We start from the raw sequence: 13,181 nt of genomic DNA, 5'->3' as shown, positions 1-13,181 counted from the left end.
GTAAATGAGAAGGAATACCGATCAATGATTGGTAAATTGCACTATGTAGTACATAGCAAACCGGACATTGCACATGCAGTGGGCATTACTGCACGGTTCCAGAAAAGCCCAAGAGAATCCCACTTGGTAGCAATCAAGCGGATTCTGAGATATCTGAAGAGAACTATTGACTATGGATTATGGTATCCATACAATAATGATTTCAACCTGAAAGTGTTTACACATGCTGAATGGGCTAGTAATGTGGACGATCGGAAGAGCACAACCGGTGGTGCATTCTTTCTTGGTGGTAGACTAGTCTCATGGATGAGTAAGAAGCAGAGTTGTATCTCTCAGTCTACAGCAAAAGCGGAGTATGTTGCAGCATTTATGAATTGCACCCAGACAATCTGGATGAAGCATGTATTAAATGGCTTCAAAGTTCCTGTATCTGAAACGGTAAGTATATTTTGTGACAACGCAAGCGCGATTAACATCTCCAAGAATCCGGTTTTACATGCTAGAACCAAGCACTTCGAGCTCAAATATCATTTCTTGAGGGAGAAGGTTCAGAACAAAGAAGTTGTACTGGAACATGTTTCTAGTAAGCAGCAGTTAGCAGACATATTCACCAAGCCTCTACTGAAGGCTACCTTTACCTATTTGAGAGGTGAATTAGGGGTGCTGCCCCTTCAAGAGGTGAACTAAAGGTGTGTGCTCCACATCAGTCAGGACTTACATTGATATATCTTTTTCAAGATTGGTGTGTTGAAGGATGCTACTCCTTAGGGGAAGCAACATAGTAGAACATAGATGTATATGCTTCTACTTTGGCATTGTTGTAAAAGGGGGAGAAGATGTGAAGCGGAGAAGATATCTGCAGTGTTGGGGGAGAAGATGTGAAGCGGAGAGATATCTTTGTATATTGCCATCAATGCCAAAAGGGGAAACTGTTGGCATATGTGCAGAGTATGATGACATGATGATATTGTGTATTGTCATTCATGTCAATATGCTGGAAAGTAAACCGGTATATTGAAGTAAGCAACTTGCAAGAGAACCGGTATGATGTTGTGAACCAGTATATGTGAAAAAGTGAAGCGGTATGTTCGTCCAAGTGAACCGGTATGTTGGAATGTGAACCGGAATATGGAATGTTTTGTATCAAGGTTTCATATGGTACGACTACCGGTTGGTAGTCTTAGCTTCAGGGATTTCGGTTGAAGTGTTCCAAGCCTGTGTGATTCAAACAATGACATCATGTGATGAGTTAGCATTGTAATGAAGAACAGATTGTGTTGCCACGTTAGCCTTGTGCGCGTGAAGGATCTTGCATGAAGGAGATTGATCCTATCTACCTCGAGAATGTGCGAAGACTCTGTAAACGATGGAGAACACATGATGGGTTATCAGCCTCGAAAAAGCGGTGAAGAACGAACGTTGGAGAACGTCTTGAGATCTGTTCAAGACTGTTGTAATCAATACAATATGTTCAACGGTTACGATTGAACCGACTGAATTGCTTAACCTAAATGTTTAGGGTTTAGGGTTTATGCTACCAACCTATCTTTCCTATAAGGTCGATGTTGTTTTTCGTGTTGAGGTGGTTGGCAAATGTTGTGTGTGTATCTAAGTGCAAAGATACGTGATTCTTGTTAGACCAAATAAGAGAATAGATACCTGCAGAGTGCGATTGCAGAAGGAAGGAACTAAAGCGGATCTGCATTGGCATTGAAGTGTTGTTACCAGATCATTGTAATACCTGTTGACCTCTAACCACTTCAACAGTTGGAAAATCCCTTAACAGGGTAGCTTTAACCGGCTTGTTGTAAATCCTTTAACAGGGTGACTCAAAATCTTTGAGTTCTTAAAAACCTCTAAAAGGTAACCTTTAACAGGGTTTAACCCTTAACCGGGTATTTTAGCCATCCCTTAACCGAGTGATCCCTAGCAGGATCGGTTCCTAACAGAACCTATTGTAAAGTCTTTAACCGGACTAGGCTCCTAAAGGGTTCAAAGAACAACTTGTGGGTATTCATCCCCACCGTGGTTTTTCCAGTTGGGTTTCCACGTGAAAAAATATGTGTGTTATGTGTGATGCTTTTCATGTGATGCTTTGTTATTTTCTGTCAAGCGGTAAAGCATGTTGAACCAGTAAGTCTTTACATTTCTGTTGATGTATTACTAGTGTATGCATATGGGTGAAGCAGAAATAAGATGTTAGATTGTGTGGAAAGCTAAGAGTTACCGGTTTATGTCTTTCACATTCTTATTGTGTTTAACCGGTAGTAATTTGGTTTAGACCGATGTTATTGCTTGCCAGTCAAGTGCAGTGTTTTCAGTCAAACCGGTTCAAGGAAAAGTGTTTTTGTCACTTTTGATTGTTTTGTGTCTACTACAAGTTCTCTTTCAAGATTTCATTATGTCCTAACTCTCCTATCATAAATATCTTGCCTTAGACACTCTGCTATCCCAAAAAAGCAGATCAATGAAATTGGGAGCTTCATATCCATATAACATCATAAATGGTGACATCCTTATAGACATGTGGTGAGTTGAATTATAACAATACTCACCAAGATGAAACCATCTCAGCCATGCCTTCTCCTACCCTGAAATGTATTTTTAAGGTACCCTTCCCCCCATTTATTCACTATCTCCGTCTACCCATCTATTTGTAGGTGACAGTCGATACTAGAAGTGAGCAAGTCACACTAAACTTGAAGAGAACTTGCTAAAAAAGACACGGGAACTTGCTTTCATTGTCATTGACAATGCTCTTCAGCATCCCATGAAGTCTAAATATCTCTCTGAAGAATAGATCAACGACATATGTTGTTGTATATTCTGCTGATAGAGAAGTCTAGAAGTCTCGTGATTGGTAGGGCAATCTCTTGCAAAATGATCCCCCTTATTACACTGACATTATGCAACTAGTAACCTTGGACATCACATTGGATTTGTCTTCCACTTCTACCCATATTGCAAAATATTTTATATCCTTGATTTTGATATCCAGCAACTGATGAATTTGTAGATACACTAAGAGATGCATCCTTAATCTTCTATTGTTGTTGATGAGACGTGTCAATGGCTCTCCTTTAGCAAATATTACTTAGCAACCTTATTCTTGAAATTGTATGGTCAGTCCTTGATTATGTGGCCCACGAGTTGACATTTTGCACACAATAACCTCTTTGGGCAATTGAAGTTGGTATGACCTTTTATTTTGCAATCTATACACCAAAGGTCTCTTCCTTCTTAGGTGCCCTTTAATTCTTTCATTATCCTAAGCAGGTCCCTTTGAAGAGATTGATTCAATACACTTTGTTACCACTTGAAATAGAATCATCATCTTCACTCTTTCTCAAGTGGAAGAATATCCTATTTTCATAAGATGAGCTTATACCTTATTTCATCTTACTTCGTAATGAGGGTATCAACCTTTCAATGATCCGCCCTTCTCAAACCATCAACTACTTCCTTCTCGAGTTTGCTCAATGGTTCTTTGACGCTCATATATTCCATGTTTACACTATCAAGTATTATACATTTCTATAACAATCTCATTGGTGTGAGTGTAAATTCTTTATCAAATGCCATCTTAATATTGTCCCATTTGGCTTTCTCAAGATAAGAGATATCAATATACAAATCAATTGCCACTCCTCAAATTGTCATTGGAAAAGCATCTCAACTAGTGTCAATGTTTTTTTCTGACTAGGCAGTTAATATGGCAATGCACATTCTACAATAATGGCCAAGGTCTTCAAATCCATCACTAGTAATCTTAGGCAACTTTTGTCTCTCAATAGACAGAGTTGATGAATTACTCATTAAATTCCATCAAGGTGACCCTCCAAATATAATCCTACTATAAAAGTTTTGTACTAAATGTTCCTCACCAATGTTAGGAATATCCCTATGTTTGACCCTTCGTTTAGTAATAATATTTACTTATCTCATTTGACTTCAAGTTCCCTCCTAGTATTACTCACTCCCATATGTTCAGCCTATCCTAGTGTTACTAGTTGCAAATATTCAATTAACAATTCCTCTATCTTTTGTGATGAAATCCATATTAACCTCTACTTCAAAGTCAAAAAATTACCTTCAAAGAGAAGAAATCTGTCAAGTCTTCTATTGAGTCCATAGACTCTTTCTAGCTTGCCAAATTCCCTCGATCTGCAAGATCAACACTTACTTCTTCTAGAAGAGGCAACTGCCACACAATCTCCACCCACTCAACACTTGTAGTTGATGTATGGTGTTTTGGTATTGGCTGAACCTTTCATTGGTTTTGGGTTTGGTTCCGGCTCTGTGATGTCCGCATCTAAACAATCAAAAATGTGATAATGGCCGCTCTAAAATAGAATTTAAAAATAAATAATGATACAATTAAAATATAAATATATATATATATATATGAATAGAATGAACTATATAATTAATATTATTTCATATTTATCAAATAATAATATAAATTTTACAATATTATATGATTGACAAAATAACAAACTATAATAATACATTATTGCAAAAATAATATAAATACTGTATTATTAAATCATCCTAAATAAAGTTAATTATTAAATTACATATAAGTAAACTGCTGTATCAGATATTGTCTCCTCACAATAGACAGCACATGAGGTTAAGTTTGACCAATGTTGTGAAGACAACAACTTCAGTTATTAAAGAACAATTAGCAACTAAAGGAGATACAGATAATCAACAGTGCTCAACATAATCGAGAATTCACTAAAGATAAATATAGACTTAATAAGAAATCATTTTTGAAAGAATGATGCTAACCGAACAGTCATCATTTAAAAATAGGTGAGGATGATTCGTGGCAAAGAAATGAAGCAATTAGTGTTTTTTTGAGGTAGTTAGTAATAAACAAAAATTAAGTGAAATGGTGCTCTCTATTAAAGAATTGGTGGGGTATGATTTGAAAGGTTAAAAGGAGGATTGATGTGTTTGTTAAAACATAAGTGGCTAAAGAATAAATGAAGCGCTTTGTCTATTCACAAAAGGTACGATAAAGGTTAATAAAGAAAGGAAACCAATTCAATAGAAAGAGGCAATAAAACGATACAATTAGTATATGATGAAGAAATAAAAAGTTTATAAAGTAAAAAGGTGCAATTAGTGAAAAGGTGCACAAGGTGTCTTTCTACTCATGATATACAAAGAGATCTTATGGGGATTGGAGGGGAATATAATGGAATTACATTAGAAAAGAGAACAGGGAGGAAGATCGTCCAGATCAGATCAGAACTGTCATTAAGCTACCGGCAGAAGGAAAGTGCTGGAGATTACCAAAAGCGGCACTCAGATTAGAATTGTGAAGGATACATATCTAATAAAAAGAGTATGAGCTTGACAAGGATTACCTCCATATATGGAGTGGCATAAGGAAAATATTATTTTATTATTTTATATTCTCATTGGGGAGGGCTCAATGAGCAGCAAGGAATCATTCTCTTATTTATTTATTTACCCATATCTGGAATATTCGGTGGAATGAACAAGATAATATATATGCAGATTTGTGAAGGTGGAGGGTGTAAGAAATATATATCAGATTTACACCAAGGCAGAAATATATAGAAACAATACAACAGATTTAACGGAGAGGACACACGAAGTGTTTATAACAGATCATTGTGAGAGAAGATTTATAGTCATTTCATGGCCTTTGAAGATCAAGTTACAAGGGAGAACTACAACATAAGTTGTGAGAATCTATTTTATTATGAGTCTAATCTAATGGTTCAGTTAAGCAGCAGTAATGTATAACATTGAGATATATATATATATCTCAAGTATACAGATCAGAAAAAAAGTTATTAAGATAAGTCCTATTCTTTGAACTATTCTTAAAATTTTAAATTAAATATCATAATAAAATGTCTTCAGTTTGGATAAATCTTGTATTACAGTTCTCACCTTAAGTCGGAATTGATGTTTCAGGATTAAATTAAGGAAATTCCCAAATGGGGACATTACAGGCTCTTATACATTGAGTTCATCTTTCACTTCTATATCCTGTACTTGTGGCCTTGACTTCCAATAAGAGGTCACCTCTCACAGCCTTTGCATTCTTTCTTGTCGTCTAAGTAATTAGATAGATTATAGAATATCTTGATCCACTCCCTCACTAGTTTGACTATTTTTTGTGCCTTTGTTGGAAACAATGGCATTTAATTTCTTGAGATTTCTTATCAACCCTATAATCTTTACTCTTCCTCAAGGCAACCCCTTTCTTCATATCCTTGTAGGATTTGTTGTTATGCTTCATGGTCATGTTTGACACGAAGATCTTGCAATATAGTACAATGTCAAGCAAGGAGTTGGAGCAGGCAATCAAGCAGAGTGTCAATGCCTTCAGTTACTGCCAAATAATTCCAAATTGCATCCTGAGGCACTTGATTTCTTTTACCTTCTTCAGGAACAAGTTATCATATAGAGAGTTCCCACAAATACTTACAGTCTCTTGCAATATTGTTCTCACGTTCGTGATTCACATCCACTGCTTTGTCAATCAGCTGACCCATTTATTTTACCATCTTTCTAATGTCTTTGTCAATATTTATTGGCTGATGTTTCCATTAACCTACATTTGATAACCGATGTTTACAAAGGCAACAGTGACATAATGTCTGCTACTTATTCTACATTACCAGATTGCAGCAATATAAATGACAATAGGCATAACAATGAACACAATGAATACCAGATAGGCAGATATTTTCATATAGGAAGTGTCTTACAGAATTGTTCAGTACTGGGAGGGCCCAAATCAGCATGCCTTCCCTGGCATAGACTTGCTTCTTAAATGACAGTTCTTACGAATATTTGTTAAATAATCAACAACCAAACACAAGGTACAACAAAACATTATTAAATCAACGGTGTACAGTAGCTAGGATAATATATGACAAATCATGAACATGAAACAGACAATCAAATGAAGACATGATCACATAAAAACAAACTAATGAGATCAAAAAGGTGTGGAACTACATTGATTATGATGCTCAATCGTGTTACCTGATAATTCACTTTAAAACGTCCAAGTAAGCGGCAATACTCATGGTAATTGTCATGATCTGCAAGACCTGCAGGAGAATTCAACCACTTTCAAACCTAACAGCTAAGTATGGCTTCCATAGACAAAAATTAATTCAGACATCCAAAAGAAAAAGAAAGGAAGTACAACCAAATCTACTATAGGATGAACCAATTTACAAAAGCAAGTAAAAGGCATGCATAGAAGCCCCAATATACATAAGAATAATGATTTTATAAATAATATTTACTGTAAACAGCTCTAACAATAAAGGAACATCCCAATAACTTCGTTGCAGAAAATTGAAGAAACATGGTTCATGGACAGTTGTGTTACATTACTAAATAATCCATTATGAAAGCTTGTACCCATGTCAAATATGTGTTATAATATTATATGGACAAATCCATGTCATTTTATATCTATTACTCATACCATGGTAACTTTGATGAATTAAATTTCAAATTTTCACATTTCTGCCTTGTTTTCAGTACTGCTTGCTTCCATTCCTATACTCTAATCTTGAAAGAAATAACAAATTATATCATGACCAAAATTGTTTCATATGCAAAACTATGAAACAGGCATAACCCTATGAAGAGATTTAACTACTGAGAGAACAACATAAAAGAATTTTTGAAAAATTTAAGATTTGACAATTCAAATGTTATTGATGTTTGTGAATGAACATGGGTATCCAAAAAGGGAGCATTTCTTTTAGCAAAAGAAGGAAAATAAATACAAAAAGTAAATACCCTAACTGTGTCCTAAGAGTTCCCTGTGTAAACTAAGTGTGAAAAGGACCTGATAAGGAAATTAGTTAAGGCAGAAATATGTTCATAGTTCTAGGCAACAAAAAATATCCAATGGTATTCAGGTACTAGCGTTACTGTTGATTAATTGTTGGATCATGATCAAATGACAAAAAAGGGACCAATTTCCAAGGGGGTACCGAACAGTAAAATGTGACTTCATCCCCAGTCTCACATCAGTCTTAATAACTTATTCCAATCAAGGTGGTGCTTTCGGAGGCCTCCCATTCACACGCCTCAACCTTAACAAAAGAGAAGATCTAAGAAGTATTACACCACATTGTAGGATGCACATGTACATAAGTTCCCCAATCAGATGCATGGCTCAAAAGAAAGGAAAAGCAACATATTGGTATTGAGGGCCAAGTGAATTTTGCTCTCATCAGCCATATTTTAGGTGAATGAGCTAACCACTTTTGATGAAGCAAAAAGCACATTAGGGCAGAAAGTGGCAATGAAGGTCAAGTATGATGCCCTGACAAAGAATCATACTTGGGTGTTGGCAAATTGCAACTGGGTAAGCAACTATTGGATACAAATGGGTGTATAAGGTGAAATGTGAATAAAATGGTACATTGAATAAATATAAGTACCATCATGTTATATAAGCATAAGGTTATTCCCAGCAAGAAGGAATGAACTGTGTGAAGATCTCTGCTCCTAGTGTCAAAAGTAAGAAATTGCAATCTATTGCCTTATCCTCTCTCTTATAAACTATGGGATTTACATTTTCAATTTACTTTTTCAACTTCCCACTCTGGAAGCACGCATTTTGACTTTTTTTTAAAAAGGAAAATGTATCAGATGGAAATCAAGAGCACTTTCTTGAACAGGGTTTCTTGACAAAGGATATATATATATATATAGGCAAAACCAAAGATCCCCTATAGGCTATGTTTTTGCCATAAATTCAGACTTACTTTCATAACAAAGCAAATTCAAACATATAATTGCCTTGTCTTCCAATTATGCGAAGTACAAGGCTTTCATTAGTGCAAGTTGTGTGGCAATGCAACTATAGTGGCTAATCTATGAGTTGCAGTTAAATCTAATCATATCATCTCCTCTATACTTCAAGAATAAAAGCGTTTTGAACAAGATAGCACATCATGCCAAGACCAAACACATGGAGGTTTGTCATCACTACATTTCACAATACTTGATAATGAGCACATTTGTCTTCATGTTTGCACCAATTAGAAGCATTGTATAGATAAAATAAATAAATCACATTGTCTTTAGGCTTAATAAATTTGTAAAATTTTGAGACAAGCTTGAGATTGTCTCTAGTTTGGTCCTTGGGAGAGGGGAATATTAGAAAGAAGGTGGTATCAATGTTTTATTATCTAACTTCTACAATATAAGTTAATATGTGTAATAAAGTAGACACATAGTATATGTTACGACCAATAAGCCTTCCTTGATAATAACTGAGAATGCACACTTACATTTCTCTTTGCCCATTTCCCCCTCTCTTTTTTACAACAAAAGCTAAACCTAGAGTGATTTGTATTCATTAATAGAAATAAGATAGTGAACATAACACAATGCGTCTATTAAAAAAAATACTCCCCAAAATGGTTGGACAAATAGGTTCTATACCAACCAATGAAAAGACACTCCAAATATCAACACCCAATTGTCTATAAGTCATGGTCGATACCTCACCTATGGCACCCCACGATAGATAACAACTTAACAAGTGCATCAAAAAGATGCTTTAGAGGCATTCAATCTTCATCTCGTATATTATTCCCTACTACTTGGGCAAGAATTTATACAACCAGTTCGTCCCATGCTACACTAGTCCAATGTCCTCATTATAGGTTTGATGGCTCCCCTTAGACCCTTCTCAATGACTTGTTTCAATGGGAAATGACAACCTCCTACTATTGCTTGCCATTATTTAAGGACATTCTATTCTATCAAATTATTCATTGTTTTTTGCAACAATATTATCAACAAAATTTCACAGCTTCAATGACCACATCTTTCATTTGCATTCAAATAATGTTAAGCAACCCCCAAGTATCATGCCTACATTTTAATGTGGACACAACACACAACCAAATTTATCATTTTAACTTCACAACAGTCAGATTCTACAGACTTTACCAGTTTACACCACAAATGTAAAAACACACTCATTTCACCCAGTCAACAAGGTTCATTTCCCACTAGATGGATAAATATAACACATTTTGCATTCATCAATTTATTCTGTATCATTTACAACTATAGTTTTAACTATCAACTTTGTCGTTTTCACTATGTTTTAGCTAGGTTACCGGGTTCGCCTCTGGGCCCCCCTGGTACGGGTCCGGGTTCGCATCTGGGCCCCCTAGTACGGGTCCGGTTCGACCAGGGTTCGAAAAACCCAGAGTGGGTTCGACCCTGGTCGAACCCAGTCGAACCCGGGGTCGAACCCAGTCGAACCCAATCGAACCCGGGCGGTTGGGGCGGCCCGTAAAGTCAAAAAACAATGCAAATTTATTTTTTTTTTCAATTCCACCTTGTAAAAAGTGAATGTTATAACCTAAAAAGCAGAAAATTAGACGTCTTAAAAAAGCAAAAAATTGATGCACGCCATGGAGTTCCGTGTGGGTTTGAAGGTTGTGATTTGATGTTGGTGGTGGGGGCGCTGCCCCTCGACCCCGCCCCGTACCGCGACAGGGAGCGCGCCCTGGGCGCTGCCCCGGGACCCTGCGAGGGGCGCTGCCCCTCGACCCCCGCAAGGGGCGCTGCCCCTTGACCCCGTTGGGGGCGTTGCCCCAAACCCCCATTAGAGAATCCATTTAATGATCAAACTTTAAATTGTTGAAAGTTGAAACAATGATACTTGAATATTTTATCATTTTGATATTAAACTTGATGTATATGATGTTGTTATGGTATGATCATGATGCTATGATTACAAGTTTATGTTGGTTTTGTTCTTTATATGATGCTATGTGACATGCTAATCTTAATTCATGCTTATAGGTTGCATATATATATAATTTACATGTTTTTGTACTAACGAACCCAAACCCCTTTTCAAAATTTTGCCGTACCAACGTACTGGGTTCTTCGAACCCGAACCGGTAACTTAGTGTTTTAGTCAGTTTATCCCTTAATAATGTTATTGGTCAAACCCAACATGAAAGGAAAATGATTATTTTCTAAACTTAATCCTACTAGTTTTTTAGGCTCGCTGAGTTTTCAAGATTTCTGATTATAAGATCATTCAATTCTAAATTCACAAAAGAATGCAAGGATGTCCCTAATCTGACTAAATATTGGTGTTTTTAAACTACCCTATTTAAAAAGTTAATATTTTTTTTTAAATTAAAAAAACAATATTTAAAAACTTTTACTATTAAATTTGTATTCACTTTTTGTGAAAAAGGATTTTGTAGAAAAGAATGGTCAACATTGGCGATGCCTGCGCAAAAGGTAGGAACATTGTACAGTTGCAGTAGGGGACCAGGAAAAACCTCTAGTATGACTACAACAGAAATATATCACGTTTATAGTCAATCTTAATAGATTTGGCCCCTCTAAACTCAACTGTGGGGTCAAATTTGGACAAATTGTCAATTGACAATGAGGAAACAGCAAGAACTTGATAACATAGTAAACCGAAAAACAATCACATGGGAAAGCATGTATGCATCCTCTTTTCAAAATAAAACCCTCAATCTTATATATAGATCTCATAATATTATGTCCTGTAGAATTTTATGTTATATTACTTATATATAGATGGAGTAGCATGGAATATACAACAGTATGTGTTATCCATAGTATTTTATCTTGTTATAATAAGTAATGATACGTGAACAATGGTTGTCACAATTGTCGTATCATCATGAGTCATTGGTCATGGTTGTTGTCTTCTATTGGTTGCCGAAGGCGCTCTCCCTTGAATGAGAACCTAAAGGCCCTTTCTATCAATGGAGTGCCTAAAGGCCCTCTCCCTTACAATTGAGCAAGAACTGTCAGTGATAATTTAACATTTTATCATCTTGATAAATTATCTTATCAATAAAATGTTGCACTTCTTGACTAATCATAATGAGTCAAATGCATACTTCTTTGGAATCTCTTTCACACTAAGGGTTGCTTCAAAACTAGAGAATTTAAAAGACAATTACTTGCATATTGTTCCTCTTCCAATTCTGTACCATGCAGACAACATTTCACCTCTGTTTATTATGCATTATGATACATGTACCACCTTGATTTGTTTATCCTCAATGTTTTAATTTGAACAATAGTCTTCATGGACTTGTTGGACAAATTGATCCCAAACTTATTTGCCACCTTAGGCATGAAAAATTGATTATATCAAGGACTTATTAGTCCCACATAACTGCAGATGAAGGTTTAACTAGTCTGCTACTAGTTTACCTTCACAATATTGGGCTCAACTAGGTAATAGGCCAACTAACAATCTGTTTGTTTTGTACTAGGCTTGAATGGAGTTCCATGAACTAGTTAGTATACAGACTCAACTGTACACATCTCTTAAAAAAAATTCTATAAAAGCACTTGACCTACCTTCATCCTCCTCCATATTTTCTCACCAATTGATTGATAGACTCTTCACCCTACCACTAACCTTCAGTATTCATTATTCATATTAGCATTGTCTCGATGATTTCATCCACTTCAAGCATGGTTTCTAACTACTTTGATGTATACTAGTTTTCAAGACAATCAAATGTGGCTGCTTGCATCTTGTTAGTCGACTCAAAATCTAAGCCCAATTATAATGAATTTGTGCAAACCATGCTAGCAAAAAAAATTCTTCAGAAAAAATTGGCAAAACATGACATAAAGATTTTTCCAGTTAATTGGGAAAAGCTTGGGTTAGGGAAAAAATCAGTAAAATTCACTCCAGAATATGAACAAAGCCAAGAAATTCTAAAATTTTCAACTAAATTCACAATATATAGGGGAAAATCAAAATGTTGCCGGAAAAAATGCCAAGGACAATTTAATTTTTAAACATTGGGGCACAATTTTTTAAGGAGTAAATGGGGTTTTTTTGGTCAACAAAGTTTGCTAAAAGATTATAGAAGTGATTGTATGTTTTACTAGAAGGTCCAGAAAATTTTAATTGAGCGGTGTTTGCACCACAAATACAAAGCTCATGAATTTATTGTGATTAGTTGTGATAGATCATATGTAGGAAAATCGGATGTCGAATAAGAAGAATGCTGACAAAGCTAAAGGATGCTGATGTAGTTAAATGATGCTCAAGAAGTTGAATTTCTGCTGCCAAAGTCATCTATTCTACAATTCACTACAAATTCAGTGCACACCAT

The 13,181-nt window shown here is 35.7% G+C and overlaps 1 protein-coding gene across 5 annotated transcripts in view; it reads right to left on the bottom strand.

Moving 5' to 3' along the window:
* LOC131036755 (uncharacterized) overlaps positions 1-13,181 on the bottom strand; it is a 247,129-nt gene that overhangs the window by 147,434 nt on the left and 86,514 nt on the right. For all 5 annotated transcript variants that reach the window (XM_057968728.2, XM_057968730.2, XM_057968727.2 and 2 more), the window contains one exon: positions 7,039-7,106. In XM_057968728.2, coding sequence (XP_057824711.1) covers positions 7,039-7,106 — 68 coding nt within the window. The remainder of the gene's footprint in view (positions 1-7,038; positions 7,107-13,181) is intronic.

The sequence above is a fragment of the Cryptomeria japonica genome, chromosome 3, assembly GCF_030272615.1.
Source record: "Cryptomeria japonica chromosome 3, Sugi_1.0, whole genome shotgun sequence".
In the NCBI taxonomy this organism is placed as follows: Eukaryota; Viridiplantae; Streptophyta; class Pinopsida; order Cupressales; family Cupressaceae; genus Cryptomeria; species Cryptomeria japonica.
The sequence above is the reverse complement of the archived record's forward strand: the minus strand, read 5'-3'. Positions and strand labels throughout refer to the sequence as shown.